The sequence below is a fragment of the Populus trichocarpa genome, chromosome 11, assembly GCF_000002775.5.
Source record: "Populus trichocarpa isolate Nisqually-1 chromosome 11, P.trichocarpa_v4.1, whole genome shotgun sequence".
NCBI lineage: Eukaryota > Viridiplantae > Streptophyta > Magnoliopsida > Malpighiales > Salicaceae > Populus > Populus trichocarpa.
This window is the reverse complement of record NC_037295.2, coordinates 12,639,075-12,666,641: the sequence shown is the minus strand read 5'-3', so window position 1 is coordinate 12,666,641 and position 27,567 is coordinate 12,639,075. Positions and strand designations below refer to the sequence as shown.

At 31.8% G+C, this 27,567-nt stretch overlaps 3 protein-coding genes across 6 annotated transcripts; 2 read left to right on the top strand and 1 right to left on the bottom strand.

Annotated features, from left to right (window-relative positions):
• Positions 1-4,083: 4,083 nt before the first annotated feature.
• Positions 4,084-5,740, top strand: LOC18103291 (uncharacterized). Of its 3 annotated transcripts, none has more exons than XM_024581304.2 (4): positions 4,084-4,271; positions 4,366-4,518; positions 4,592-4,701; positions 5,372-5,740. In XM_024581304.2, exons 1-3 carry the CDS (start codon positions 4,165-4,167, stop codon positions 4,689-4,691), a joined length of 360 nt encoding a protein of 119 aa, XP_024437072.1. In that variant the 5' UTR covers positions 4,084-4,164; the 3' UTR covers positions 4,692-4,701; positions 5,372-5,740. The 3 variants fall into 3 exon arrangements, with proteins under 3 accessions (XP_024437072.1, XP_024437071.1, XP_006377666.1); XM_024581303.2 differs by lacking the exon at positions 5,372-5,740 and adding an exon at positions 4,846-4,967; XM_006377604.3 differs by lacking the exon at positions 5,372-5,740 and having other exon boundaries at positions 4,085-4,271; positions 4,592-4,967.
• An 8,082-nt stretch (positions 5,741-13,822) lies between these two features.
• LOC7463792 (DNA-damage-repair/toleration protein DRT111, chloroplastic) lies at positions 13,823-17,478 on the bottom strand. The gene is made up of 2 exons (XM_002316767.4): positions 16,566-17,478; positions 13,823-14,498 (listed from the first exon to the last, which is right to left on the bottom strand). The coding sequence occupies exons 1-2, from the start codon at positions 17,367-17,369 to the stop codon at positions 14,205-14,207; spliced, it is 1,098 nt and encodes a 365-aa protein (XP_002316803.2). The 5' UTR covers positions 17,370-17,478; the 3' UTR covers positions 13,823-14,204.
• Positions 17,479-17,942: 464 nt separating this feature from the next.
• Positions 17,943-22,479, top strand: LOC7471901 (uncharacterized). Of its 2 annotated transcripts, none has more exons than XM_024611534.2 (2): positions 17,943-18,827; positions 22,074-22,479. In XM_024611534.2, the coding sequence occupies exon 1, from the start codon at positions 18,073-18,075 to the stop codon at positions 18,802-18,804; it is 732 nt and encodes a 243-aa protein (XP_024467302.1). In that variant the 5' UTR covers positions 17,943-18,072; the 3' UTR covers positions 18,805-18,827; positions 22,074-22,479. The 2 variants fall into 2 exon arrangements, with proteins under 2 accessions (XP_024467302.1, XP_002317373.1); XM_002317337.3 differs by lacking the exon at positions 22,074-22,479 and adding an exon at positions 21,484-21,821 and having other exon boundaries at positions 17,946-18,827.
• Positions 22,480-27,567: the final 5,088 nt, after the last annotated feature.

Here is a 27,567-nt window from a genome sequence, read left to right as displayed (position 1 = left end):
ATCATTTTAAATGTTATTTATTTAAATCCTTTCACAATAATTTATTTACTCTTTCATGACATGTATACATATTATAATTTGGTTATATCAATATTGTGGTCTTATACTGGGTTTCACATGAAATCAATCATAAGAAAGAGGTTTGTCCTTAATCATTACTATAGGGAAGTATATAATAGATTGCAATCTTTATCTCAAGGTTCTAAAAGTGTTGGTGAGTATTTTAAGGAGATGAAAATAAATATGATTAGAGATAATGTTTCTAAAGATAGAGAAGCCACAATGACTAGATTTTTAAATGGTTTAAATCGAGATATTGCTAATGTGGTTAAATTATAGCATTATTTATAAATCAAAGATATGGTGTATATGACTATAAAAGTGAAAAAACAGTTTAAAAGAAAAGGTAGTGCAATATCAGATGGTTATTTGGGATCCTTTTATGGTTACAAGTTAAATTTCAGGAAAGAGAGTAATGTACAAACAAAGCCAATAACAATACTTAAAGTTGTCAAACCCTCATATGTTAAAAAGAAGGTCGCGGGAATAGAGGAAAAGGAAGAAATAATGTTCAGTTGAAGCATAAATGAAAGATTTAATGTTTTAGGTGTCAAAAACTTGGACATTATGCATCAAAGTATCCAAATAAAAATAGTATGATTTTGAGCGATAATGAAGAAGTAGAGTTAGCTAGTGATGAATCTAAATGTGAAAGTATGTCAGCACTTGAAGATGCTAGTAATGTTGAAGATGTTGTTAATGGTTAATCCTTAGTTATAAGGAGATCTTTGAATGCTCAAGTTAGTGAAGAAGATGTTGAGCAACTAAGAGAGAATATCTTTTATATTATATGCCACATCAAAAATAAGGTATGTAATATGATTATGGATAATGGTAGTTGTACTAATGTTGTAAGCACAACTTTGGTTACAAATTTAAATCTAAGTGCTACTGATCATGTTATACCATATAAGTTTCAATGGTTGAATGAATATGAAGAATTTAGGGTGACTACACATGTTTTAATCTCATTCTTAGTAGGGAGATATAATGATAAAGTTTTATGTGAAGTTAGTTGTTCCTATACATGTTGCACACCTATTTGTTGGGGAGACTTTGGTAATTTGATAGTAAAGCCAAGCATGATGGTTTTAAAAATATCTATACACTAGAAAAGGATGGGAAAACATACATGCTTACACCATTGTTACCTATAGTGTATAAAGATCAGTTGAAGCTGAAGAAAGCAGAAGAAGCCGAACATGTCTTGTTACAAAATAATGGTGAGGATGTGAGGCTGAGTGAAAATAAGTTGAGCCATGAGTGTGAAACACCAAAGAGTAAAGTTTCATCCATTGAAGATAAATTTGAAGGCTTTGGCTAAAAAAAAAAAAAGGAAGACCGAGTGTAGAGAGAAGAAAAAAAGGGTGAGAAAAGAAGAATGTGTGTAAGAAAAGTGGGGAAACACATTTTTTATGCAAAACCAAGTGATCTTACACATGCTTATTTTTCTGATAGGCCTATGATTTCACTCTTGTAAATAGGAGGCATACTTTAACACTAACGAACTTCATTCCTATGTTCATAATGTTTGTGTTTTTTAAAGAAGTATTTCCCGATGAAATTCAAATGGATTGCCACCTACAAGAGGAATAGAACATCATATTTATCTAATATCATATTTGGCTATTCCTAATAGACTAGCCTATAGAAGTAATCTTGAGGAAACAAAGGAGCTTCAAAGGCAAGCAGAAAAGTTAATATTGAAAGGATACATTTGAGAGAGCATGAGTTCATGTGTTGTTCCTGTATTTTTAGTACATAAAAAAGATGGTGCTTGGAGAATGTGTGTTTATTGTAGAGCAATCAATAACATAATGATAAATTATAGACATTTTATCCCTAGATTAGATGACATGCTTGATGAATTGTATGAATCTTGTTTGTTATCCAAAATTTATTTTAAAAGTGGATATCATCATATTAGAATGAAAGAAGGTAATGAATGGAAAACTACTTTTAAAACTAAATATGGTTTGTATGAGTGGTTAGTCATGCCTTTTGGACTTATAAATACGCCTAATACTTTTATGAGATTAATGAACCATATATTGTATGCATTCATTAGAAGGTTCATAGTTTTTTATTTTGATGATATATTGATTTACAATGAAGAATTAGATGGGTATATAGATAATTTAACACGGGTACATGATGTGCTTAGAAATAAAAGTTTGTATGCTAGTCTAAAACAGTGTGATATAGAAAAGATTATTTTTCTGAATATATTGTTAATGCAAAAGGTATTAAGATGGATGAGGCTAAGTTTAAGGTTATAAAAGAGTGACCTACACCTAAGATAGTAAGTAAGGTAATAAGTTTTCATAGATTGACCAGTTTTATAGAAGATTTGTGAAAGATTTTAATATAATAGTTACTCCATCAACTGAGATTGTAAAGAAGACAATAAGTTTTAAATGTGAAATTGAACAAGAGAAAGCTTTTTATTTGTTAAAATATAAGCTTATTTTGGCTCTATTACTTGTTTTGCCTAACTTTATAAAAACTTTTGAGATTGAATGCGATGCTTCAGGAATAGGTATTGACAAGGTTTTGAAAATATATCATCAAGTTGTAGACTTGTATCATTATATTTAAAAGCAATATCACCTTTTTGTGCATGATGTTTAATATCTATATGCTTCATAAAAGAATGTTAAATGGGTTCCTAGTCAATTTAATATCTCTAATGTTGTCACACAATCACACAAGATAAGAATGTGATGAAAAAATAAATCAAAATATGATAAAGTTTATTTCATCAAAATTACTTGTGTACAACATGAACCAACAACAATATTTTAGGTTTTTGTAATAGAAATATATACCAAACCTTGTCTCTTATTAAACTACAAATAAATGATTAATCATGAAATTGACATATATCATATATCACCAATCGACTATGCAACTAGTAAAGTTAGCATTAAGATAACTAATAAAATACGCATTGCGGCATTTAAATGAGACTCTTTGTTGTATGCTTAATAACAAGCACATAAACATGCACCGAACATAATATCAAGTCTATTAGTAGTTAAATAATATAAACTACCAATCATACCTCTATATAGGTAGATATTAACATTCTTACCACTTTCATCTTTGTCGAGCTTTACTGAAGTAAACATTGGTGTAGTACATAATTATGAATCATCTAGACCAAATCTTTTGAATAGCTTCTTTGTGTATTTGGCTTGATTAAAAAAAATTTCTTCTTTTGTTTGCTTGATTTAAAGTCCAAGAAAGAAATGAAGTTATATCATTATACTCATTTAAAATTTTGTGTGCATATACTTTTTAAATCATTTATATAAAAACTCATTAGTAGCACTAAATAAAATATCATTTCTATATATTTGCAAAATTGTAATATCATTACCATTATTCTTGATAAAAAGAGTAAACTCAATTTTATTAGTTATGTAATTATTTGGTATCAAGAATTGACTAAACCTTTTATGCTTAGGTAATTGTTTCAATCCAGAAAGTGCTTTTAACATGTAGACATGATCATTATTTGTATAATGTATGTTCATCAATTCTATTTTGAAAAAAAATTAGAATATAAATATAGATTACTCACTACTTACATTTGTTTTTTTAAATAAGGCTAAATCCATTATTTGTATAAAGTATGTTCATCAATTCTATTTTGAAAAAAAATTAGAATATAAATATAGATTAATCACTACTTACATTTGTTTTTTTAAATAAGGCTAAATCCATTATTTGTATAATGTATGTTCATCAATTCTATCAAAAAGCCCCAAAATTATCATTTCTATCAATTGAGCACTTGTATTTTTATTTTAATTAATTGAGTACAATTACCAAAATTGCAAAGAACTACTAAATTAGCAATGTGGGAATTGGTGGAGGCGAACGATGGGGCGGGCCATTTTGATGAAACGATGAAGACGAAGGATGGGGGCAGCAAAGTATAATGGACCATGAAGTTTTGTATTGGGCTTCAAGACCCAGAAAAGGCCCAAAATATATGGTTAGATGAAACGCTGGCAAGTTGAGCAAAAACCGAAGGCCGAAAACAGTCATCAATATTTCCATCTCCATCCGCATCTGCATCACTGTGGGAAGCAGGAAATGGAGGAGGAACCCATCAGAGAAGCTTCAAAAGAGGTCTGTAGAGAGTTCGAAACCCTAATTGATGAGCGAGATCTGGATTCACTCAAGCAATTGCAGCTTCTCATGTAATTCTCTCTCATTCTGGATTTGTTGAGTTTTTTTTTCTTATTTATATATTTAATGTCTTTGGGCTTATCACTATAAAAAAAACCTGAACAGATTGGGAAGGTTGCAGGACAGCAACGCAGTGCTGTCTCATTTTAATGAATTTTCAGAGAATTGTTTCGCAGAGGTTTCTGCTGATTTTTCAAGAAACACGCGTCTCTTAAAATCTATGAAGTCTGATCTTGATTACATCTTTCAAAAGCTAAGGTATTCTTTCCATTCCATTCTCATTACATAAACTGAATTAAGTGGTCTGGAATCTAATCCTTCTCCTTTGCAGGAGCATGAAAGCCAAAATTTTGGCAACTTATCCAGATGCTTTTCCAGATGGATCCGCAAAAGAAGTGCTTGACCGGAGACCAGACCTTGAAATGCCTTGATAACCTTACTGTATGTTTCCATATCTTTGTCCATACTCCTCTATGTAGACTAAAAATTTGCCCCTGCTAATGTGCCATCCATTATAAGCTCTTTGGGATTTTCCGTGTGCCATGTATGAGAAGTTTTTCTTAATTATTATCCGTGTTTGTACAGAAACGATAAGGAAAATGAAAAGGGCAAGTACGAACATATTATTTTTGTGTAGATCCCTTTCCTTCCTGGGCGAAAATACTCGAATGGAATGATCAGGTTGCTTTAGCATAGTATTTCCATTATTTTTTGTTGTTGTTGTTTTATAAATAACTCTATGCAGCCAGTATGGCAGTGTTTGCTTCCTCTCCTTTTTGTTTCTTTTCCACCATAAGATTCTCTCCCACTTCAACTGAAATGGACTCTGGTCCCTATGCTATTTTGTTTCTTAATTTCCTCCAGTTGAACCTACTGTAAAAAACCTCTAGTTCTATCAACGTGGGAGACGATGAATTATTTTTTAGAGCTTGATGAGTTTGGGCTGCTTGGTTTGGTTTCTTCTTCTGATTCATGATATATTAGTAAATGAAAATCAGAGAATACGTACCAGATTGGCTTACAGATCCTTTTATGGACATTTTTAGAGTGACTGACAAAAGATTTGTAGTGCTAGAGACGAAACTGACCGCTTAATTCTGAGCCTGGATAGGGAATAGGTTTACATGGAAGGAATTCGGTTCGCACTCATCCACAGGTGAATGCATTATATACCTAAATAGATGGAAGGGGTGTGCTTACTCATTGTGGAGCAATTGTTAAAGGCAAATTGGGAATTGGGAATTGATAGTAATTGTATAATGTGTGATTTCTGGAAAAAGAAAAAAACAATTATACAATTTATGGAAGATGGTTACACCTACTATTATGTTGATTGTGGGAGGAACTATGAATTGTGATTTAAGTTTGTTTGGTGTGTGTTCATATCTTCTATAATCTTTTTTTAAGGATTGAATGTAACGAACTTATTCAGAGTAAACTGGTTATTGTGAATGGATATGTATATGTAATGAGTGGAAGATGGAAATATCTTTCGTCGGTGAGTGGAGCTCTGAACTGTGATCGCAGTTTGCTTGGTGTCTTTTAAAATCAGTCAACTTCCCTTAGTTGGCATTTGGCAAGGGAAGTTTAATTGAATGGGATAAGAGAATAAATTGGGACAGTGTTGCTGTCTCTGGCATGGCAGACATGGAATCCATGGGTGTTGAGGAAATAATTTGAGCTTTGTGGGGATAAAGCAACCTCAAGCATGAGCTATTATTATTATTATTATTGGGTTAAATGACAGGTTCACTGGATTTTGAGAGTTAGAGAGTGTAATAGTGATTGTTTTTTAAAGTGTTTTTTATTCGGAAATGTATAAAAAATAATGTATTTTTATTTTTAAAAATTATTATGATTAAAAAACATAAAAAAAATATTTGAAACAAATATTTTTTGAATTTTCATGAAACTATAAGTTCCAAACGGTGCCTTTGTTTAAATCTTGCTTTGGAGAACTTTTAAAGAGTAAACTGGTTGTTGTGAATTGACATTTATATTAATGTGAGGAAGATGGGAATATTTTTCATCAATCATTGTTGATTGGGGTGAAACTATGAATTATATTATGAATTAAGAGGGCATTTGTTTTTGAGATAGCTAGTGTGATTAGGAGAAACCGTAAAAAATTGTTGTTGGATTAAACTTCCAACCACACTTTTAAAATGTGGGATTCAGTTATATTTGTGGTTCAATCACAAGATCTTCTTGCCCAAACTAGGTGTAGGCAAGATCTTTTTCAATAAGATTTTTTTCTTTAAACACTTTTGGCCTGACCTATTTGTTGTATGCTTTAGTCATTCTGCTTTGATATAACTGGTGATGACAAATGGTTGTCGGTCTCTTTTCACTAATCAGATTTGACTATTTAAATTTCATTTTTGTCCCCCTCCGACTCTTCTAGTTTAGCATCCATTAAAATCTTTAATGATATAATTTCCACTTCTAAAGGCATCATTGCTTCCATACCGTATACTAGAAAGTAAGAGGTTGCATGTATAGAAGTTCTTATTATGGTTTGGTACACATTAAGTACGCATGGAAGCATCTCATTCCAATCTTTGTAAGTGACCACCATTTTCTGGATGATCATTTTGAGATTTTTATTAGCTGCCTCAACAGCACCATTCATCTTAAATCTGTAGGGAGAATAATTAAGATGCTTAATCTTCCACTTAGTACAGAGCTCAGCAATCAACTTCCCATTGAAATTCTAAGCGTTACTAATATTGCTTGCACATCGTAATGACAAATCATATATTTTTCAATGAACCACTCAATTAACTTTTGTGTTATATATGCATAACATCAAGCCTTTACCCATTTAGTAAAGTAGTTGATGGCAACCAAGATGAATCTGTGCTCATTGCTGGCCTTCGAATTGATTGGTCCTATAACATCCAATCCTCACATATCAAAAGGTTTAATTAGAGGAACCCATTAACCTTTAAGGTACTGGGTTTTGGAAATGTCATACTGAAAATGACATTTGAAAGCTTCTCACACTTAACAATATATTCCATGTTGTTGCCAATAAGAAGAACTTAGTATCTAGCTTATTGTTGAGTAAAAATGATTTTAAGATGGTTTTTTATTTTTGGAATCTTGGAATGTATATTGCAACCATCGTAGTTGTACAAGTAAGAAGCAATAAAACCTTAAGAACAAAGAATTCATCTTTGATAACAACAAAAGTTTCATTACTTTAAAATGCTTTAATAAGTACCTTATTTTGTTTTAATTTAAACATGGATATTTTTTTTACTACTAGTATGCATGCTATAGCTTTTAATTAATATCAATTGCAAGTTTGATTATATACTTAGTATGCATACTAGAATTCATTTTATTATATTTATGTTGAAAGCATATTTTTTATAAGTTATGCTTTTGCACATGTATAGTTTTAAATATGTATAAACTCTAGGATTTTATTAGACATCTTTTGTTTATCATATCTTTATAATAATAAACTAAATATTTTGTTCACTAGTCCAATATATTTACAAACCTTAACTTACACTTCATTGGTTAGTAGTTATACAATAATTTCATTATTATTTTTTTGAGACTCTTGAATATGGCGTAATAGTTTGCATGCACATGCATTTATGATATCAATTGGGTAGGTGATACTATGATCAAAATTTAACCTTTACTTATGTTATTTTTCTTGACTAAATCTTGTCTCTTAGAGTTCTAAAAAAAAAGATATTATCTTTTGCTCTTCCACCAAAACAAAATATCAGTTCATTGCCTCTACTATAGCTAGGGTCAATTGGGTAATGAATTTTCTTCAAAAGTTATATGTATGTATCCCTCTTACTCCAATCATCTACCATGACAATGTGAGGGCTATGCATGTTTGTGCAAACCTAATCTTTTATTTTTATATGAAACATCGACCTTCACTTTGTTCAAGATCAAGTTGCTACACGTTGCCTATGTGTTTCTTATGTTCAGACTTCTGGCCAACTTGTTAATTCCCTTACTATATCGTTGCCTCACCTTCACTTTCCTACTCATCGAACTTATTTGAGTGTTTGAGAGCATGTAGCTTTTGTTTTTTTTTTTTTATGTATTTTAAAAATACATTTTACTTAGAAAAACATCAAATTGATTATTTTTTTATGTTTTTCTATGGTTTTGATGTGTTGATGTAAACAAAAATTTGAAAAAATATTTTAATATATTTTGAAACAAAAAATACTTTTAAAAAGCACTCAATGGCCAGTCAATCTTTGAGGGTATGATATGACTACAACACTAATTGATCTCTAAGCTATAAATATATAATTAATCCTTTATATATTTTGCAATTACGATGTAATATTCATATTTTAGTATGTTTATATTTAGTAAATATATAGGATTAATTTTTCTTATTAGTTTCCTTTTCTATTTTTTGTATTTAACTTTGTTTAAAGCCTTGTACTATTCAGAATCAAAATACAACAAGCACATTAATTCATACAATCTCTTTATTTATACACACACACCCTACATGGCTTTCAATTTTAAAATGTTTTACTTTTAATTATTTATTGAATTGATTTTTCTATGATGATAAGATGCCATATATACATATACTAGCTAGCAACCTGTTTGCCAAGAAAACAGCAGTCCCTCTTCTCGCTTCTTATGGATTTTTCTTACATGATTGCCAACAAACATGTGTCCCTTTTTATCTTCTCTTGATTGTTCATGGATTGATGGCATATTTCATCCTTTTTATCTTCTCTTCTTTTTCATCACTTTATACTAGACATTTTCCTCCATCCAATTTTCCGTCCAATTCTCCATTATTTTTTACAGTAATCTCTCATGAACGCGTGCCAAAAAAATTTATTTAAAGAAAGCCTTCAAATAAAATTTGCAAAAAATGTAAATTTTAGAAAGAAAGTTTCATGTTAGTATTTAAACATTACTCTTTCTCTCTTACAATTAAAAACCAATAGACAATCAATCAAAAAAATCAAAATCCTAGAATTAAAATTTCCTATCACTGTATGTTATTTCCGATCCTTGAACTGGCCCTGTTTGTTTTTGTATTTCAAAAGTGCTTTTGAAATAATTTGAATTTTTTTTATTTTTTTCTTTACTTTAAATTAATATATTTTTTTGTTGAGTTTTCAAATCATTTTGATGTACTGATGTTAAAAATAATTTTTATAAATAAAAAATATTTTAAAAAACAACCAAACACGCTAATAAACCCGTCTCTTTCTTCTCACTTCTCCTTTCTCGTTGTCCCGTCCCCTCTCCTTTCTATCTATTAAAATGTGGGATTCAATTATATTTGTGGTTCAATCACAAGATCTTCTTGCCCAAACTAGGTGTAGGCAAGATCTTTTTCAATAAGATTTCTTTCTTTAAACACTTTTGGCCTGACCTACTTGTTGTATGCTTTAGTCATTATGCTTTGATATAACTAGTGATGACAGATGGTTGTCGGTCTCTTTTCACTAATCAGATTTGACTATTTAAATTTCATTTTTGTCCCCCTCCGACTCTTCTAGTTTAGCATCCATTAAAATCCTTAATGATATAATTTCCACTTCTAAAGGCATCATTGCTTCCATACTGTATACTAGAAAGTAAGAGGTTGCACGTATAGAAGTTCTTATTATGGTCTGGTACACATTAAGTACGTATGGAAGCATCTCATTCCAATCTTTGTAAGTGACCACCATTTTCTGGATGATCATTTTGAGATTTTTATTGGCTGCCTCAACAGCACCATTCATCTTAGATCTGTAGGGAGAAGAATTAAGATGCTTAATCTTCCACTTAGTACAGAGCTCAGCAATCAACTTCCCATTGAAATTCTAAGCGTTACTAATATTGCTTGCACATCGTAATGACAAATCATATATTTTTCAATGAACCACTCGATTAATTTTTGTGTTATATATGCGTAACATCAAGCCTTTACCCATTTAGTAAAGTAGTTGATGGCAACCAAGATGAATTTGTGCCCATTGCTGGCCTTCGAATTGATTGGTCCTATAACATCCAATCCTCACATATCAAAAGGTTTAATTAGAGGAACCCATCAACCTTTAAGGTACTGGGTTTTGGAAATGTCATACTGAAAATGACATTTGAAAGCTTCTCACACTTAACAATATATTCCATGTTGTTGCCAATAAGAAGAACTTAGTATCTAGCTTATTGTTGAGTAAAAATGATTTTAAGATGGTTTTTTTTTTTGGAATCTTGGAATGTATAGTGCAACCATCGTAGTTGTACAAGTAAGAAGCAATAAAACTTTAAGAACAAAGAATTTATCTTTGATAACAACAAAAGTTTCATTACTTTAAAATGCTTTAATAAGTACCTTATTTTTTTTTAATTTAAACATGAATATTTTTTTACTACTAGTATGCATGCTATAGCTTTTAATTAATATCAATTGCAAGTTTGATTATATACTTAGTATGCGTACTAGAATTCATTTTATTATATTTATGTTGAAAGCATATTTTTCATAAGTTATGCTTTTGCACATGTATAGTTTTAAATATGTATAAACTCTAGGATTTTATTAGACAACTTTTGTTTATCATATCTTTATAATAATAAACTAAATATATTTGTTCACTAGTCCAATATATTTACAAACCTTAACTTACACTTCATTGGTTAGTAGTTATACAATAACTTCATTATTATTTTTTTGAGACTCTTGAATATGGCGTAATAGTTTACATGCACATGCATTTATGGATGTCAATTGGTTAGGTGATACTATGATCAAAATTTAACCTCTACTTATGTTATTTTTCTTGACCAAATCTTGTCTCTTAGAGTTCTAAAAAAAAGAGATTATCTTTTGCTCTTTCACCAAAACAAAATATCAGGTCATTGCCTCTACTATAGCTAGGGTCAATTGGGTAATGAATTTTCTTCAAAAGTTATATGTATGTATCCCTCCTACTCCAATCATCTACCATGACAATGTGAGGGCTATGCATGTTTGTGAAAACCTAATCTTTTATTTTTGTATGAAACATCGACTTTCACTTTGTTCAAGATCAAGTTGCTACATGTTGCTTATGTGTTTCTTATGTTTAGACTTCTGGCCAACTTGTTAATTCCCTTACTATATCGTTGCCTCACCTTCACTTTCCTACTCATCAAACTTATTTGAGTGTTTGAGAGTATGTAGCTTTTGCTTTTTTTTTTTTAATGTATTTTAAAAATGCATTTCACTTGGAAAAACATCAAATTGATTAATTTTTTATGTTTTTCTATAGTTTTGATGTGTTGATGTAAAAACAAATAAAAAAATAACATTATGTTAATATATTTTCAAATAAAAAATACTTTTAAAAAGCAATTGCACCACAATACTAAACACACAATAAAAATTGATGTCCTCAATGGCTGGTCAATCTTTGGGGGCATGATATGACTACAACACTAATTGCTCCTTAGCTACAAATATAGAATTAATCCTTTATATATTTTGCAATTAGGATGTAATATTCATATTTAGTAAATATATAGGATTAATTTTTCTTATTAGTTTCCTTTTCTATTTTTGGTATTTAACTTTGTTTATAACATAGTTATTAAACCCGGACCGGCTTGGCGGGTCGACCCGGGGGCTGGACCGGTTCGGGTTCTCAAAAGACCGGTCAATGCAATGACCCGGTCAAACCCGGTCGACCCGGCGGGTCAACCCGTGATCCGGGCGAGACCCGACCAAGACCCGATGTTTTTGTTTTTTGTTTTTTTTTTCAAATGTAGGATTTGAAACCCATTAGTATATATAATCTATATTCTCAAGAAAAAAATTATGTTTTTTCAATGTGGGATAAAAAACTTTTTGGTTTAAATACTTCATCTTAAAAGGATAACATATTATCTTTTTAATGTGGGATTTGAAACCCATTAGTATATATATTTTATGTTTACAAGAAAAAAACTATGTTTTATCAATGTGGGATTTGAAACTCATTAGTATATATATTATATGTTCACAAGAAAAAAATTATCTTTTTTCAATGTGGGATTTGAAACCTATTAGTATATATACTCTATGTTCACAAGAAAAAAACTATGTTTTTTCAATATGAGATAAGAAACTTTTTTGGTTTAAATACTTTAACTTAAAAGTTTAACATAATATCTTTTTAATGTGAGAAATTTTTTTAAAAGAAATATTCTTTTAAACTTCATTGTTTACAATATGTATAGCCTATATTTACATGAATTTTTTCTTAATTTTTTCATATAAAAAATTAAAAATTCAATTTTTTTTAATTTTTTCGGGTTGACCCGAGTTGACCCATGAAACCCCGCCGGGTTTAATAACTATGGTTTATAGCCTTGTATTATTCAGAATCAAAATACAACAATCACATTAATTCATACACACACACACACACACATACTATACATGGTTTTCAATTTTAAAATGTTTTACTTCTCCTCATTTATTGAATTGATTTTTGTATGATGATAAGATGTCATATATACACATACTAGCTAGCAACCTGTTTGCCAAGAAAACAGCAGTCCCTCTTCTCGCTTCTTATGGATTTTTCTTACATGATTGCCAACAAACATATGTCCCTTTTTAGCTTCTCTTGATTGTTCATGGATTGATGGCATATTTCATCCTTTTATTTTTTACATTTTCTTAATGTGATCCCTTTTTTAAAAAAAAACTTATTTCATCACTTTATACTAGACATTTTCCTCCATCCAATTTTCTTTAAAAAAAATTATTTAAAGAGCCTTCAAAATGTTTTTGCAAAAAATGTAATTTTTAATTTCCTATGACTGCCTGTTATTTCCAATCCTTGAACGTGCATCATCGCCGTCTCTTTCTTCTCACTTCTCCTTTCTCATTGTCTCGTCCCCTCTCCTTTCTATCTATTAACCACCTCCATGAGATCTGCTTCTCTCTTTCTCATCATCAAGTCTTAAGAATGGTGGTTGTTATTAGGTCTTGACATGTGGGAGATGGTGGTCGGCATCGGGGTTCATCGGAAAGGATGGTGTTAGTTGCTGGGGCACATAAGTTTCTCGAGGATTTTATTGTATGATAGATTTAGGTCATGTAGAAGAAAAATAGAGGCGGTGCAAATGGTCCGCTCCTTGTACACAATTTTATTCACAAGCTTTCTGCTATCTTTTATTTTTTTTCACAGTTTATCTTTATTATTTTCTTCATCGCTTTATTTTTATATATATAATCTTTTCCAGGTTATATCTTTATAGACTATTTTTCTGCACTGTAAGATCATTTTCAAAGTAATAGAAGATCCAGCCCCGCCCGTGCTTTCCTTGTTTTGCAAATGAAAACTATTTTGTTGTACTGTGCAGTGGAGGCCGACGGGCTTCCAGTAAACCGAAAAAACAAACTAGTTTTCTACGCCTGCACACGCAGTCAAGTTTCTGGATTCACCTGAGAAACACAGACGAGCCACAAAAGGTAACGATGTCATTTTGCTTTGGGAACAAACATCATTTGACAATAACACAAATAAGAAAAGTGCACAAGCATGTTAGCTGATTTTCTTCTATTTAAACAACAGAAAAAACGAAGTACGTGTAAGATAAAAATGCATTGCATGAGATCTCCTCGAGTTTCAAGAACTGCCATCATGTTTTATGAGCACAATGCTGAATGGAATCATAGTCGACTACTGTCTTTGTACAAGGAATGTAGAAGTTTGTCCTATCAAAGGGAGAATATTTGAACAGAAAAAAGAAAAAGAAGAAATAAATTCTCTATGGTTCATTCAACGGTAACAAGTGCATGCAGCTTATAATTATCAATAGAAGCACAGTTTACACTCCACCTAACCCAAAGCTGGAACCTACTTACCACAGCTTAATTCTCACAGTAAACTGGGAATCAAAATAAGAGTCCACCATAACTTTCCTGATGAATGTGAAGGAAACTTGACAAGTTATTCAATCGGCCATCAAAAGCCAGGGATTTCACCAGGGATAGGAGCCAACTCATTCTTGCTGAACCTCTCCTCATCATAGAAGGTTGCTCGAACCACATTACCCCCAAAAAACCGCCCATCAAGATCAATCAATGCTTTTGTTGTTTCTTCTGATCTCTCAAACTGTATGAAAATTCTAACTGCCTCTTCACGTGGAAAGTTCAGCTCAGTGATCTCGAAGATAAGAACCCGAGTGACTGTTCCATACTTTGCACACTCGGATGCAACCTCATCTTCTAGTTCATCATCTACCTCACCAGGACCCACCTTTCATGAAGAAAATAAGAAAAGAAAAAAAGAACATTTTCAGCAAATTCTCACTTCCGTCTGCAATAACAAACATGGAGCATGGGATTGACACTTTATGTTAAAACCATATAACATATTTTTTAAGGAATAAAATTTGAAGTGAAAGAAACCAAATAGCAATCACATTAGAAAATAAATTTCATTTTTGTCACCAAACCAAAATGTTTACGTATCAAAGACATGATAGATGACACAGCAAAAATTAACACAGAAATTATTTCACCAGCAACTCAGATACTGAAGCAGAGCAACTAAGCCAATAATCATGCAACAGTTTCAGCACTCAGGCTTTGATGGTGAGAAGAGAAAAAAGCAAGCTTTTAGAGGCATCCAGTTCTCTGTCAAACAAAGCTTCCACCAAAGAATATAATTGATGGCAAAATAGGAGTCAGGATTGCTCAAATCAGAGGGCAGAGAAAAGATTAAACTGGAACCCTTTTGTACCCTATGATTTGGTATTACAAAAAGGGATGCTCAAATGAGTGCCTATAGAAATATTGAGCTAAACCCTTTTGTATATTGTGACTTCCACTGACTTTTGAGTGCTTCGAACATTTCAAGCACAACTAAATCCATCCATCAAGGACAAATACAAGCAAGCAATCTTCAATCATCTGGTTTATATTAACATTACTCCTCTAGATTTTCAAAAGCAATCTTAATAAAGCTTCTGAGGACATTTAAAGGAAACAGAAAACATTAAAGTTTACTTGGGGTGATCTGAATAAGTGTAAACCTCTTTGAGATTATACATTGGTGAACAAGCTCATCGATTATTTAATATAAGAATGCCCACAAGCTACTGGCAACATTTTTCCCTCTAAAGGGAAAAAACATAAAAACAGAAATTTCTGGTGTCAAGGAGGGTATTTAAAATTTGAGAAAAGCATGTTAAAGCTCGAAACTTATGCACTCCAAAACCACAGCCTGTGGTGGGATAGTCAGTGAGCAATTATGTTTGGAAAGGAGAAATAAGCAAGCTGCTGAAGTAGATGGCTAAGAGAAAAGTTGGGGCAATGGTGGATATCCATCACTTAAGACTTTAAACTATCAAGTGATTCCAAAAAAAACATGGAGAGTACATTTCGCAGAAACACAGTGGCCAACAGAACAATATATTCAATACCAAATGTTAATCTAAATGCAAGGATTCTCCTCAAACAGAAACTTCATGGCTTCTATCAAAAGCCCAGAGTTCTCTCTCCTCTGGGCAATAAGGAGAATACTTAACACAGTTACCTAATTCATCTTCGACGGTGACACCATAGAGCTTTCCTAGGAAAAGTAAAAGATTGATCACCTCACCAACATCACAAATTCAATTTTTTGAGATTATCAGAGACATGATTACAGTGCTAGTAGTAGTGAACATTGCTAATTTTGCTATCAAACCAAATTGCCTCTATCAACTCTTAACACCTCAGCATTTTGCCTTCATAGAAGCAAACTACATTAGGTGCCGTAAAGAATGCACCTGCTTGGGCCTTGACAAAAACACAATAAAAGAAGATGGGGAAAGGCGGACCGAGGATGTTTAACAGATGAAATTACACCGCCCAATGTAATGTTATTGCTCTCTCACACCAGTAAATTTGAAATTATAGAAACAAGCACAGCAAAGCAAGATATGGATGGTAGACCAGGTGGTTACTAGATGAAATTAGAATATATCAAATCTTCGTGAATCTCAATGCAGAAACAATGAGCAATCTCAGGTAGTAGATATAGCACTACGTAAGTAGTTTCTTATTCACTAGAGGGAAAGTTATAGCACAACGGAATAAATGGAACATGTGAAGAAGGCATTACAAGATACAAAAGAATAAATTACAAACAAAGAACAGAACATAACAATGTCTTGCTGATTCCCATTAGTTTCTTTCATTGTAGTTACATTCATAGTGCAGAAATAACTTGCTATGCATTTCAGATGTCTATGTCAATTATTTTTTAATAACAATAAATTGTAGTCCATTTACCTGATTGCCATTATTTACCAAACAGAAGGAAGGTAGATATGCATACCATATTCCTAAGTAGCAAAACTCGAGTAGGCGTTCCATTGAGATTCACACTCTTCACCTTCTTCTCTGGCTTTGACTCACTGGCATTCACAATAACCCCAGCTCTCCGATCAGTCTTCTTGGCCATCAACGGCGTCGTAATCCCCTGCTCCTGCTTCCCCAATCCTTGCCCTTCCTTCCACCCCATCTTCGCCATCATCCTCTGGGCGGCAGTCATTTGTCCACCAGCACCAACTCCCAACCCAACCGTCTCTGACTTCCCAATACGAAACCCATCCCCATTACTGGGTGGCGACGGACTCCTCGGAACACCACCACCACTCATCGCGGCACGCCTCTTCCACGCTTCCTCCCCGGAAATATTCGTATCCCTCTCCCTGTCTTCCCTCTCCCTACTCTCTCTTTCCTCCTCCTCTTGCCTCCTCCTCTCAATCTCCCTCAACCTCTCTGCTTCCATGGCCTTCCTTTTCTTCTCCCTCCTATAATCGTCATAATCATTCGGCCTCGCGGGATCATACTCCTCAATGACCACCGAATTCACCCCTACCAATGCCGGCTGCGCAGCCACCTCATCGGGTAGGACAGTGACAGGCGGTGCCGGAGAAAGTAAAGTTTTGGAAGGTTTAGGTTTGTTTTGGGATTTTAAAATAGTTTGTGGTGGTGGTGGGGGCATAGGTTTACGAAGAGTAGGTGGAGCCATTAAGGTACTAGTAGACCATACAGTGGAGGTGGTGGTAGTTGGTTTATCTTCCTCCGCCGCGGCGGATGGCGGAGGCAGATCTCCATATAATCCACCACCTAACATTTGTTTTTCCTTTCTTCAAAACCCTAGAAATGAATGTGAGATTTTTTAAAATGTTTTTATGAAGTAAAAAAAGTGAGAAGAAGAAGCGAAAATTTGGTGAAGTCGACGACCTCAATAGTTAAGACGAGCCCGTTTGTTATTAAAAATGTATTTAATTTTTTTTTTTAATTTTAAATTAATTTTTTTTTTATTTTTATATCATTTTAATATATATATATAAAATTTTCTAGCCATTTTCTCTAAACATCTAGGAAGTAAAAAGTAAAGAAAATAAAATTTGATATTAAAAAGTTAATTTCTAAAATGTAAGGACCAAATAATAAACAAGTTAAAATTTTAAGGATCAAATTAAACTTTTCTACACAAAAATCAAAATGAGGGATGTTTTGTTGTTTGTGGTCAAATATGATATTTGCTCTTTCAATTTCTAGTTTAAACATCACCCTTAGGTGACATTTGAAATATTTTAATTTTTTTTTAATTTAAAATTAATTTTTGTTATACAACACTCCCACTCTTTAATGGCATAAAATATAAATGTGTTGAGGCTTGAGGCTAATTGATTTGATTAATAAACAGGGCTAAGGTTTTATCGGCGCATGGTAGACCCAGCCCACTCCTCCTCCTAAAACCCTACCCCTTCATCTGTTTCCTCCCATTTTCTTTCTGTTGCAGAATCACACACCTACTAAAAAAAACAAAAATGCTTAGAATCACAAGAACTCAACAACCACTCCAGTCCCTAACCCACCAATTCCTCCAACGTTGTTCTGTAAGTGGAACGTCGAAAGGAAAAGGCAAAGATGGGGTAGCAAAGAAGCGCTCTAAAGTAACAACGAACAAGAACAAAAAATCAGGCTCTCAAGATCCTTCTAGATCATTTTCGCGTCAAGACTCTGAGAGGAACCGTCTTTATGACCAATGCATCAACGCACCAGCCCCAGTTCGTTACTTAAAGCCCAAAGACCGTGCCCGTGAAGCAGAAAGAGAAAAAATGGGACTTCTAAGCAAAGACAGGATTCGCGAAAAGGAGATTTTAAAGAAAGGTGGAAGGCAGGCTATGGGTGTTCCTGATGAGCCCATGATTATTGGGACTCCTGGTTTAGATTTGATTTCTTTAGGTTTGGTTGATGTCGATAAGATACCAAAATATGAGTTGACTGAGGAGGATGGGATGAAACTGGCCAAGGAGTACAGTAGGGTGTTGATGAGAAAGCATAGGGCCAGACAGGCTGCTTTGACTAATTGCTTGAAGTGTAAGAACGAGGCTATTGAGGCTTTACCGGAGAATTTGAAGAAGGCCGCCTTGATACCGGATCTAACGCCTTTTCCTGCGAGTAGTTTCATGGCTACTTTGACTCCACCCATTGAAGGGTATAGTGAGAAAATTAATGAGGCAGCGAAGAAGAGTGCTGGGATGCAAAAGATTAGATAGACAGATGGATGTGGTTCATTAAGGTATGTGTTTTTTTAATCAGGTTTTGAATTTGGCATTGGTTGTTGGATTCTGGATCTTTATTTACGTTATTGTTTGAAATTTTAGAATTATGGTTGATTCCTTCATTGATGTCATCCTCCCTGCTGTTTGCTAATAAATTTATTTTTATTTCTTTGTTTGTACCAACATTAATAGACCCAGTGGAGGTCACTTATACTGGAATGAAACCATTTGTGTGGTTACAAAACCAGAACAAAGCCTTTAAGAAAGACCCATTTTTGAATTGCTGTCTTGAATACCAGTTGATTGATGTGTTCTTCCTCCATAGAAGCAAGGCTTTTTTTTCCTTCTTATTATAACAACTACTAGAGCGTGTACCGCATAGGCGGGCCTGTGTTATTAATATCTGGGTTTGTTTAGGGGAACTTTTAATTTGGGAGGGAAAGGTAATAAGCTTTGTGGTACTTCAAATTTGGTTGCTTCTGAGCTGGCATGTGTCATATGGTGATTTTCTCGGTTAGTATAAGCTATTAAGTATTAAACTTGCTGTTACCAAGCATTGTGTCTCTTCCTTCTGCAGCTTGATTTCTCATAAAGAGTCTACTGATCTAGCAAAGAGCTGAAGATCATAATGGTGGAAATGCTTGGATTTTCGAAACCTTTGCAGAAACCACCCTTGTAGCCAAATTTCTTCCAAAGTTTTTGTTTTCTATCATGCTGCATTCATTATTGGAATTGTGACTGTTTGACTTTACTGCGTTGCTAGGAAAGTAATGTAGTTGAACAGTAAAGTAACAAAGTAGCAGGATAGTGCGAGAAGTTTGTGACATTTACTCAATCTGAGATAGCTTTTTGGAAAATAAAACATCATAATCTGATTGATATTGATACTGGTGGTCTTCAGGGTTTTTCTGCATACATTAACCTGTCCAAACTCCACATTTAGGCTTTAGCTGGGATTTCCCTAGTTATTTAACCAGTAATGATTTGTACATTTGACTTCTGTGCTTTAGTTTCACATATGATGGCATAACTAGTCTTGAATAACTCTGTTGAGAACTTGATTATACACTTTCTGAGAAATGTCTTAAATTGCTAAGAGAAAAAAAAAATTCCCCCTTTCGGTGTTGAGGTGGTAAGGAATAAGGATATCAGCTGAAGGGAAACTTTTTGTATCAGATTACCTTCAGAACAGTTATATATTTTTTTTGTTATACAGACAGAAATTGAAGGATATAGCCTTTTGGATTTAACTAATTTGAGCTGGGTTGTAAATTTTTGCTTGAAATAATATATTTGAGAGTGAACTTCATAACTAGGAAATAATTTTCAATTCATTCACCTTGTTGTATAACCTAACTTATTTGTACATATGTGGTTTAGTTTTATTCATGATGGCATAACTAGTTTTAATTAGCTCTGTTCCGAGCTTTGCGGTACTCTTTCTGAGAAGACTTATATTGTTGAGCTAAATGTAGAAAAAAAAACCCCTTTTGGTGTAGAGTTGGAATGGATAGCTGCTGGAGGAAAAATATTTGTTGATTAGCTGAAGAGCAGTTATAATTTTTTATTCTTTGGACTGTAACTGCAACATTTATGACCTGCTGGAGTTAACTAATCTGAGCTAGGCTGTAGATTTTGGCTTCCATATTTGAGAGTGAACTTCATCAGTAGGTAATATGATTGAAGTGATTTCTTTAGCTATATATAATTTGTACATTTGAGTTCTGTTTTTTAGTTTTACTAGTGAACTTAAATGTACCAGATTTAATGCCTTTTCCTTTTGAGAGGTTTATGGCTGCTTTGGCTCCTGATTGAAGAGTATATTGAGAAAGTGGAGGTAAAAAAAGAGCTGAAAGAGAGGATAGATGGATTTGATTGGTTTGCATTTGATTTTCCTGATAGAGAGGATAGTGGGGAGAAGTTCCCCTCTGATTGACCCTTATTGGGATCATATCATTAGCTGAAGAGCGAGTATAGATTTTGATATCTTCAGATTGCAATTGGAGGATGTCAACTTTTGGACTAACTGATTTGAGCTGAGCAATAAACTTTTGCTCAAATAATAGATTTTGGAGACACTTCACTTGAAAAGTAGAATTGAAGAAACAGAATAAAGAACTCAGCATCATTGGATGATGATTCTCTCCAGCTGTTAGCCCATGAGTTCTATTGTGTTCGTTTAATTTAGGTTAAAACACTTGATTTTAAGTTTTAAATAGTTAACACACTGGAGCTTGAGCAGCAAGCTTCACATGCAATTGATGATTTGTGACTGGTCAAACTGTCATTGTTATCAAATGATTGAATTCTAACCTGAAACCATGTTATGATTACTGCCCTGGGTGGGGGTGTGAAGAGGTTACTGAAAGGTGAGGGAGAAAAGGACAGGTTGGAACAATGAATTTCTTTCTGCAGCAGCACCTGTTGTTTGGTTATGAATTATGATATCATGTGATGACTTCTAGGCTTTCCATTTTGGTATGCTTTGCTCTCCTTTGTTAGAACCTGCCGAAGTCTTTTTGCTGTGAACGGTACACCTGTTATATCAAGCCTTTACTTTCTTAATACCTGTTCTTTTCTGTGTTAATAATATATAAAAGGTTCACTGTTCATCCTCAAGGTACTTATTGCTATTTACCTGATTTACATCTTATGGGATTGTTTTATGAGCAGGTGGGGCTGTCTGGCAAGAAACAGAGTGATTTCTATGAACCATGTTAGAAACAGAAACCTTATTTTGTGGTCTCATGAAAACATTGAAGCACTGAAGACTGATGCAATGATTAGGTTGAATCTAGAACTGCTTTTGGTGTTTCAGTAATTTGCAACTTCATACAGTTGACATTTTGTCTTCTTTTTGACTTTCTGCCTTGATTCTGGCTTGAATTTGAGTTAATCAATTTAAATGTAAAATGTAATTGTATGTTAAACTTTGGTCCGGGCTCCCTTGTTCGGATATTGGTGAAGTTTGTGGTTCTCCTCGTCAATAAATGTTATTTCAGCTCGCCTTAGATCAGTTAGCTTAATGGGGTGAATCTTTATTGTATTTATGTTTTGTTAGCTTAAAGCCTTAAACAATGTGATGCACCGGCAAGAAATGCTCTATGCTTTCGAAGGAGGAGTGTAGTATGAACCGACATTTTATGGAAGAAGACGAGAAGATCACACACAAATCCAATTATCTTCCTACTTGAGGCAAAGTTATTTAGTTTTTGAAGACATTTTCAATTCCTTTTGTTAACCTGATATGTTTATTGTTACAGAGGAAATCTGATAAGCACATGCTAAACTATCTGATGTAGTGCAGAGATGAGAAGGAAAACAGTGAAGAGAAAAGGAGGAGGTGGAGATGGAGGAGGAGAAGGGAGAGGATTAGAGGAGAGAAAATTGGAGAACATTACATTTAATCTATCATCCAAAACTGTTTGACAATAAAATATAATAACTCGAAAACTAATAATACGAAAGCAGGTAACTCCCTCACCCCTCCCTTTGGCTGCATTGAACTGCGTTCAAGAGTATGATTGCGATTGCAAGTTATTACTATGACACTGTAAGCCAAAAGACATTGCCTTTTTACCGTGGAAAAAAGTAGCGGCTCTTATAAAACTTTGGATTGTTCTAGGTCTTTTACTTGAAAAGTTCAATTTGGTCCTTGAAGTTTTAATATTTTACAATTTGGTTCTAAACTTTATTTTTCTACATTTTAATTCTTGAAAGCTTAGAGAGAAGAGAGAAAATTATTGAAAAAAACCAAGGAGGAAAGTTAATCTGGGCATGAATAGGCTCGTTTTCAAAAAAAAAAAAAGAAGATCAATGAGGGTGGTTTGATTTTTTAATCATGTCAAAATTTGTTTAGATTATTTTGAGTATTTAGACAGATTAGAAGGTGTTTTTATCAGTTGTAATATTTTAATGTAATATTATTATATAGTTAATTGCTTGATTTAGTAGTTTTATTGATAGGAAATACTTATACATAGTTACCTAATTTAGAGTGATTGTAATCATGGTATATAGTGATAAGCTGTAATTACGATAATACTTTTCTATTTAACGAGAAGAAATCCTTATTGAGAGGTATTCAAATCATCATTTTGATAGATATTAGAGTTGTAATTCTAAATTCCATGGTTAATTCCTGGGTTGAAGGTTTTTTTTTTTTTTTTTTCCTTTTCTTATAGGTTGAATTGTGGGATTTTTTTTGGGTTTCCATATTTAGACTCATTGATTTGGGGCTATCAACAATTAAATATCTCTTGTTACAGCTTAATGGTTTATCCGCTTATGTCTCAAAAATATTTTTGAATTTTAAAATTCTGAATTTTTAGATTTTTTAATATAAAAAAATATTTTTTAAAAATTCAAAATTAGATTATTACAATATTATTGTCATAAGTCATGTTAATTGTACTTTCATCTCCAACTAGATATTCTTTAATTCACTGCTATCTCATTTTAAGTTCTAATTAAAACGCATTCCAATAGGATGAGTCATTGGTTAATGATTAGGTTTGGTGAAATTGGTTATAGTCATTTAATAATGTCATTAGGTCTTTAAAATAGATAAGTATGAGGTTATAATGTTGACATGAAAGTGATATGCTTGATTTTTATATATTTTTACCACACTTTTAATTTCAATTTTATTATAGTTCATCTTAAATTTCTCTATTTTATATACTTTATTTATTTTATATAGAAAAAAATAAATTTATAGAATTATGAACTTTGAAGTGAAAAATCAACATTTAATCCTCAAAACTCTAGCTAAAACATTGGCCCAAATTGGATTTTGGTGCATTATTATGAGAAAGCCCATTTAAAAGCCAATTAAATGAGAAAATTAATCTTTAAAAGGCTGATTAACTCATGTACATGTTTTGGGCAAGAATGAAAGGAGGAAATTGCATATTTTAAGAATTGAAAATTTCCTTACCAGAAATTTCAGAAACATATCTTGATAAATTACACATAATTTTGGCTATAAATATCCAATCAATTCAATGTTAATGTTAAGAGAAATACAAGAGAGAGCCCTATAACTTTGATATTTTATCATTTTCTCAAAATAAAACAATATAACAAAGAAAATTAGGCTAGAAGTTTGGAGACTAAAGAAGAGAAAACAACCAAAACTGATAAGTTAGGGCTTTACATCATTGAAATTTGCAATTCAACATCGGGTGAGGAATAAGGATATTGAATAAGAGTTTGTCAGTGATTCAGAAATTCAACTTAAACAAAGTTTTTTTCTTGACACTTCTTTTTCTTTCTCCATAAAGATTATGGTTTATAATGATCTTATTATGAGCTACATATTATTGTTAAGGCTTTTAATATTGTGTCTCCATGACAATTTCAAATTTCTTAGTTATATTATTAAGGTATTTATCAATTTTTATTGAGTGTATCATTGTGTCTAATACCTTTGAATTATTGATCACCATTCAAATGAATTGTCATGCATGTTAGCCTCGAGAGATTATATATGATATTTGCTTCTCAATACTATATTTTAAGAATCAGTTTGGCTTGGTTAGGTAAATCAAAAACCTTAGTATCTTGTCGATCAATGAATTTATTTTAATATCATGTTTTTGTTTAATTTGTATTTACCAATATGTTAATTTTCTTACACATATGCATCTTTTTTGTGCCTTGAAATAATTTAGGACTAGAATAATTTCAATATCTAGTAGTTAGATTGTCCCCGTGGAAATGATAATCTTAATTATACTACACTATTTAAAGCAATTAGTATACTTTCTATCAAAATTTTGTATCAATAAGCACTAAAATATCAATTGAAAGTTGATATAGGCAGTGACATTGGAAAATACAAAAGTGTTATAGATTGCATATGGACATTGTGATTCTATTTAGTATAATTTTTTTTACTAATATGAAAAATTAGATGATAAAGACCCATATTATGACATGTTGGATGTGGTAGGGTCCAACATGATAGAGGTTATACCATTAGCCTTTGAGTTTGTAAATTGTTTTTAGATTCCTTGTAGCAAGAGGGATGACCTTTATCAATTGCATTGATTGATTGATCACCATCCATTCTAATCATTGTTTTTTTTGTCTAATATTTGTATCATAACTAATATATTGTTATTCAACTAAATTGTTCTACCAAGCTGTTGACCCAACAAATAATCTTAATGATCAATCATATGCTAATATATTGATTGATTGTTGATTTTCTAATCAATATGTTATATGCTCATTGTTTCTTCCATTCAACAAGGAGAAACGATAGCTAAGAACTTAATCTTGAGCAAAGACAGATATCAACCTCACAAATCAAATAAAATACAAGGTTCTAAACTTGACTTTAATATATTAAAAAGAAAGAGTAAGATAAATTAAACTAATATAGGTGAAGATTCAAGAAAGAAACAAATAAATAAAGGAAAAAATGATAACAAAAAAAAAGCAATAAATTGCGATAAATAAAGGAAAAACTTAAAATAAAAAATAAAAAATGAGAAGCAATAAAGTGTGATAAATAAAGGATAAATTACAAAAATAAATTGTGTATATGAGACTCGCTATTATTTTAAGTAATTGAATGATTTTTTTATATTGTTATAGAGATGAAATCCTATGTGTATTATAATTCCTAGCCCTATTTAATTTACTTATAGCAGATTAGAGGAGAATAAACATTGTTTCTTTTTAATATTGTTGAATTTTTTATGATGCTTTATTTTATTTTATTTTATTATTTTGTTGATGTGCTTTTCCTTATTCTTTTTGTCCTTTTTCATACTATAATTTAGATTTGCAGGAAATATATTCGTGCTACGAGTAAAGCTTGTGCTTGTAAGTTACCTAAGTGAAGAAAGTTAAAATAAAAGAATTATATACATAGTTTGTTGGATTGTTATGGAGAATACAATATGATGATAAGGAAGCAAATTAATACAAAATACAATCTAAAAATATTTGATTTTTTTTAATATCATTTAATTGGGATCTTAAATCAACTTTGATTATATATTTAATTTATTATTTACTTCACAATGTTCACTTCAAGATAAAGAGATATAAACATGGACTCATTTCATGTAAATTTATTAGACTGGACGTTACATGTATATATTTTTCTAGGAAACATTGGAGTAGCATTTTATTTTATATGGAAATTCCAACACCTGGGAGCGATATCAGGAGACCTAAGACAATAGGCACTTCCTAGGAGACCAATACTTTCAATTTTCTTTTAGTTGATATTATTATTATTATTAATGATAATAATATGTTTACACTATAAATAAACATCCATGTATAAATCATAGAAGAATAATGATTATTCATAACAAATAAATGAATAAAGCTATAATCAATCGAGTATAGTGGAAGCAACCATGTTGAAAGAGTCTTGATTGACTAGAAGATTTCAGGAAGCAATCGACTACGCAACCAAGAGTTATGATAGACCACAAGATTTTGAATACATATGATGAACCAAAAGGTTTAGTTCCTTTTAGAGCAGAGTCCTTAATAGATAAGAAGTCTCAAGGTTAGTTTAAGATTCATTTGGTATCAATCGGGAAAGAATTTAATTTATATTAGGATTTAAAAGACTTATTAGATGATACCAATATCAATATAAGATTAGGGTTCACATGTTTAGATAGGATTTAAAATCTATACCAATATATAAAAGGTCATATAATCATTGTAAATAATAGCTAGCCTCAAATATGGAATTTCAATCATAGTTTTACAAGTTTTAGTACTGTTTATTTTCTTAGTTTATTTACAATTTTCTCTATTTTCCATCACCCAAATATTGAAATTATCTTTATCTCCTTCTCTAAAAACCTATCCTTTCTCTTTTTGTGGTATGACTTTAGAGTAGATAGCCTTTTTTTTAGGGTTCGAGATCTTATATTCTCATACTCTGCTTGATTTTATGAGGTTGATAGCATTTTTTCTCGTGATTAAGTTCTTATTATGTAGTTTCTCCTTCTTAAAAGATAAAAATGCTTAACTAGTAGCATATTTATTAGAAGATTATTTGAGTGATAAAAAATTAGACATAATCCTAACCTCTTTTCATGCAATTTCTCCTTTTAGCCAAAGTTTGGTTTTTAACTACTTTTTGTGTCATATAATATAGATTAAATTTAGAAAATGCTTATGTCCATTTGCTAATAAAATCTCTTAAAAAAATATTATTATAATAATAATTAATTAAATTTTTTTTACAAATTGCATAAACATCAACTAGTAATATATACTAGTGTAACTTAACAAAAAAAAAAAAGGGTAAAAATACAAAGACATATATAATTTTTCCATTGATATATATCTTTCTTCAACTAATATGAGTACATGACTAAGGTAATACATAACATGTTCATGCATAGAATCATTTTCTTATGCCAACGTTCTACTAATTGATCATTATACTACCAAAATGTATAGCCATAAAGGCTTTCCAAGTCTTAGCGGGGCCAACACTAGAGGTTATACTAGATATGCTTTATGTCTTCAAAATCAATCTACTACTTTCCAACCCATTAAAATTCATCAGAGTTCTTTTATTTTAATAACTTAATAAAAGGTCTAATCTTCTTTGTAGATTTTATAGGGAACCTCTTTAGAAAATTAATATTGCCAATAAAGCTTTATAATTATTTTTTATTTTAAAGAGGTCTTGCTTTCATGTTTACTCGTGTTTTATTCTTGTCCACCTCTATTATTTGTTGATAGCCTAAAAATCTAAAAATATTA

Coding starts and splice junctions, on each gene's coding strand:
- LOC18103291 (XM_024581304.2), top strand. CDS start 4,165: ATGGAGGAGGAACCCATCAGAGAAGCTTCAAAAGAGGTCTGTAGAGAG. Junction 4,272..4,365: donor AAGCAATTGCAGCTTCTCAT/GTAATTCTCTCT, acceptor AAACCTGAACAG/ATTGGGAAGGTTGCAGGACA. Junction 4,519..4,591: donor TACATCTTTCAAAAGCTAAG/GTATTCTTTCCA, acceptor TCTCCTTTGCAG/GAGCATGAAAGCCAAAATTT.
- LOC7463792 (XM_002316767.4), bottom strand. CDS start 17,369: ATGTTAGGTGGTGGATTATATGGAGATCTGCCTCCGCCATCCGCCGCG. Junction 14,499..16,565: donor TTTTGCTACTTAGGAATATG/GTATGCATATCT, acceptor TCTTCATGAAAG/GTGGGTCCTGGTGAGGTAGA.
- LOC7471901 (XM_024611534.2), top strand. CDS start 18,073: ATGCTTAGAATCACAAGAACTCAACAACCACTCCAGTCCCTAACCCAC.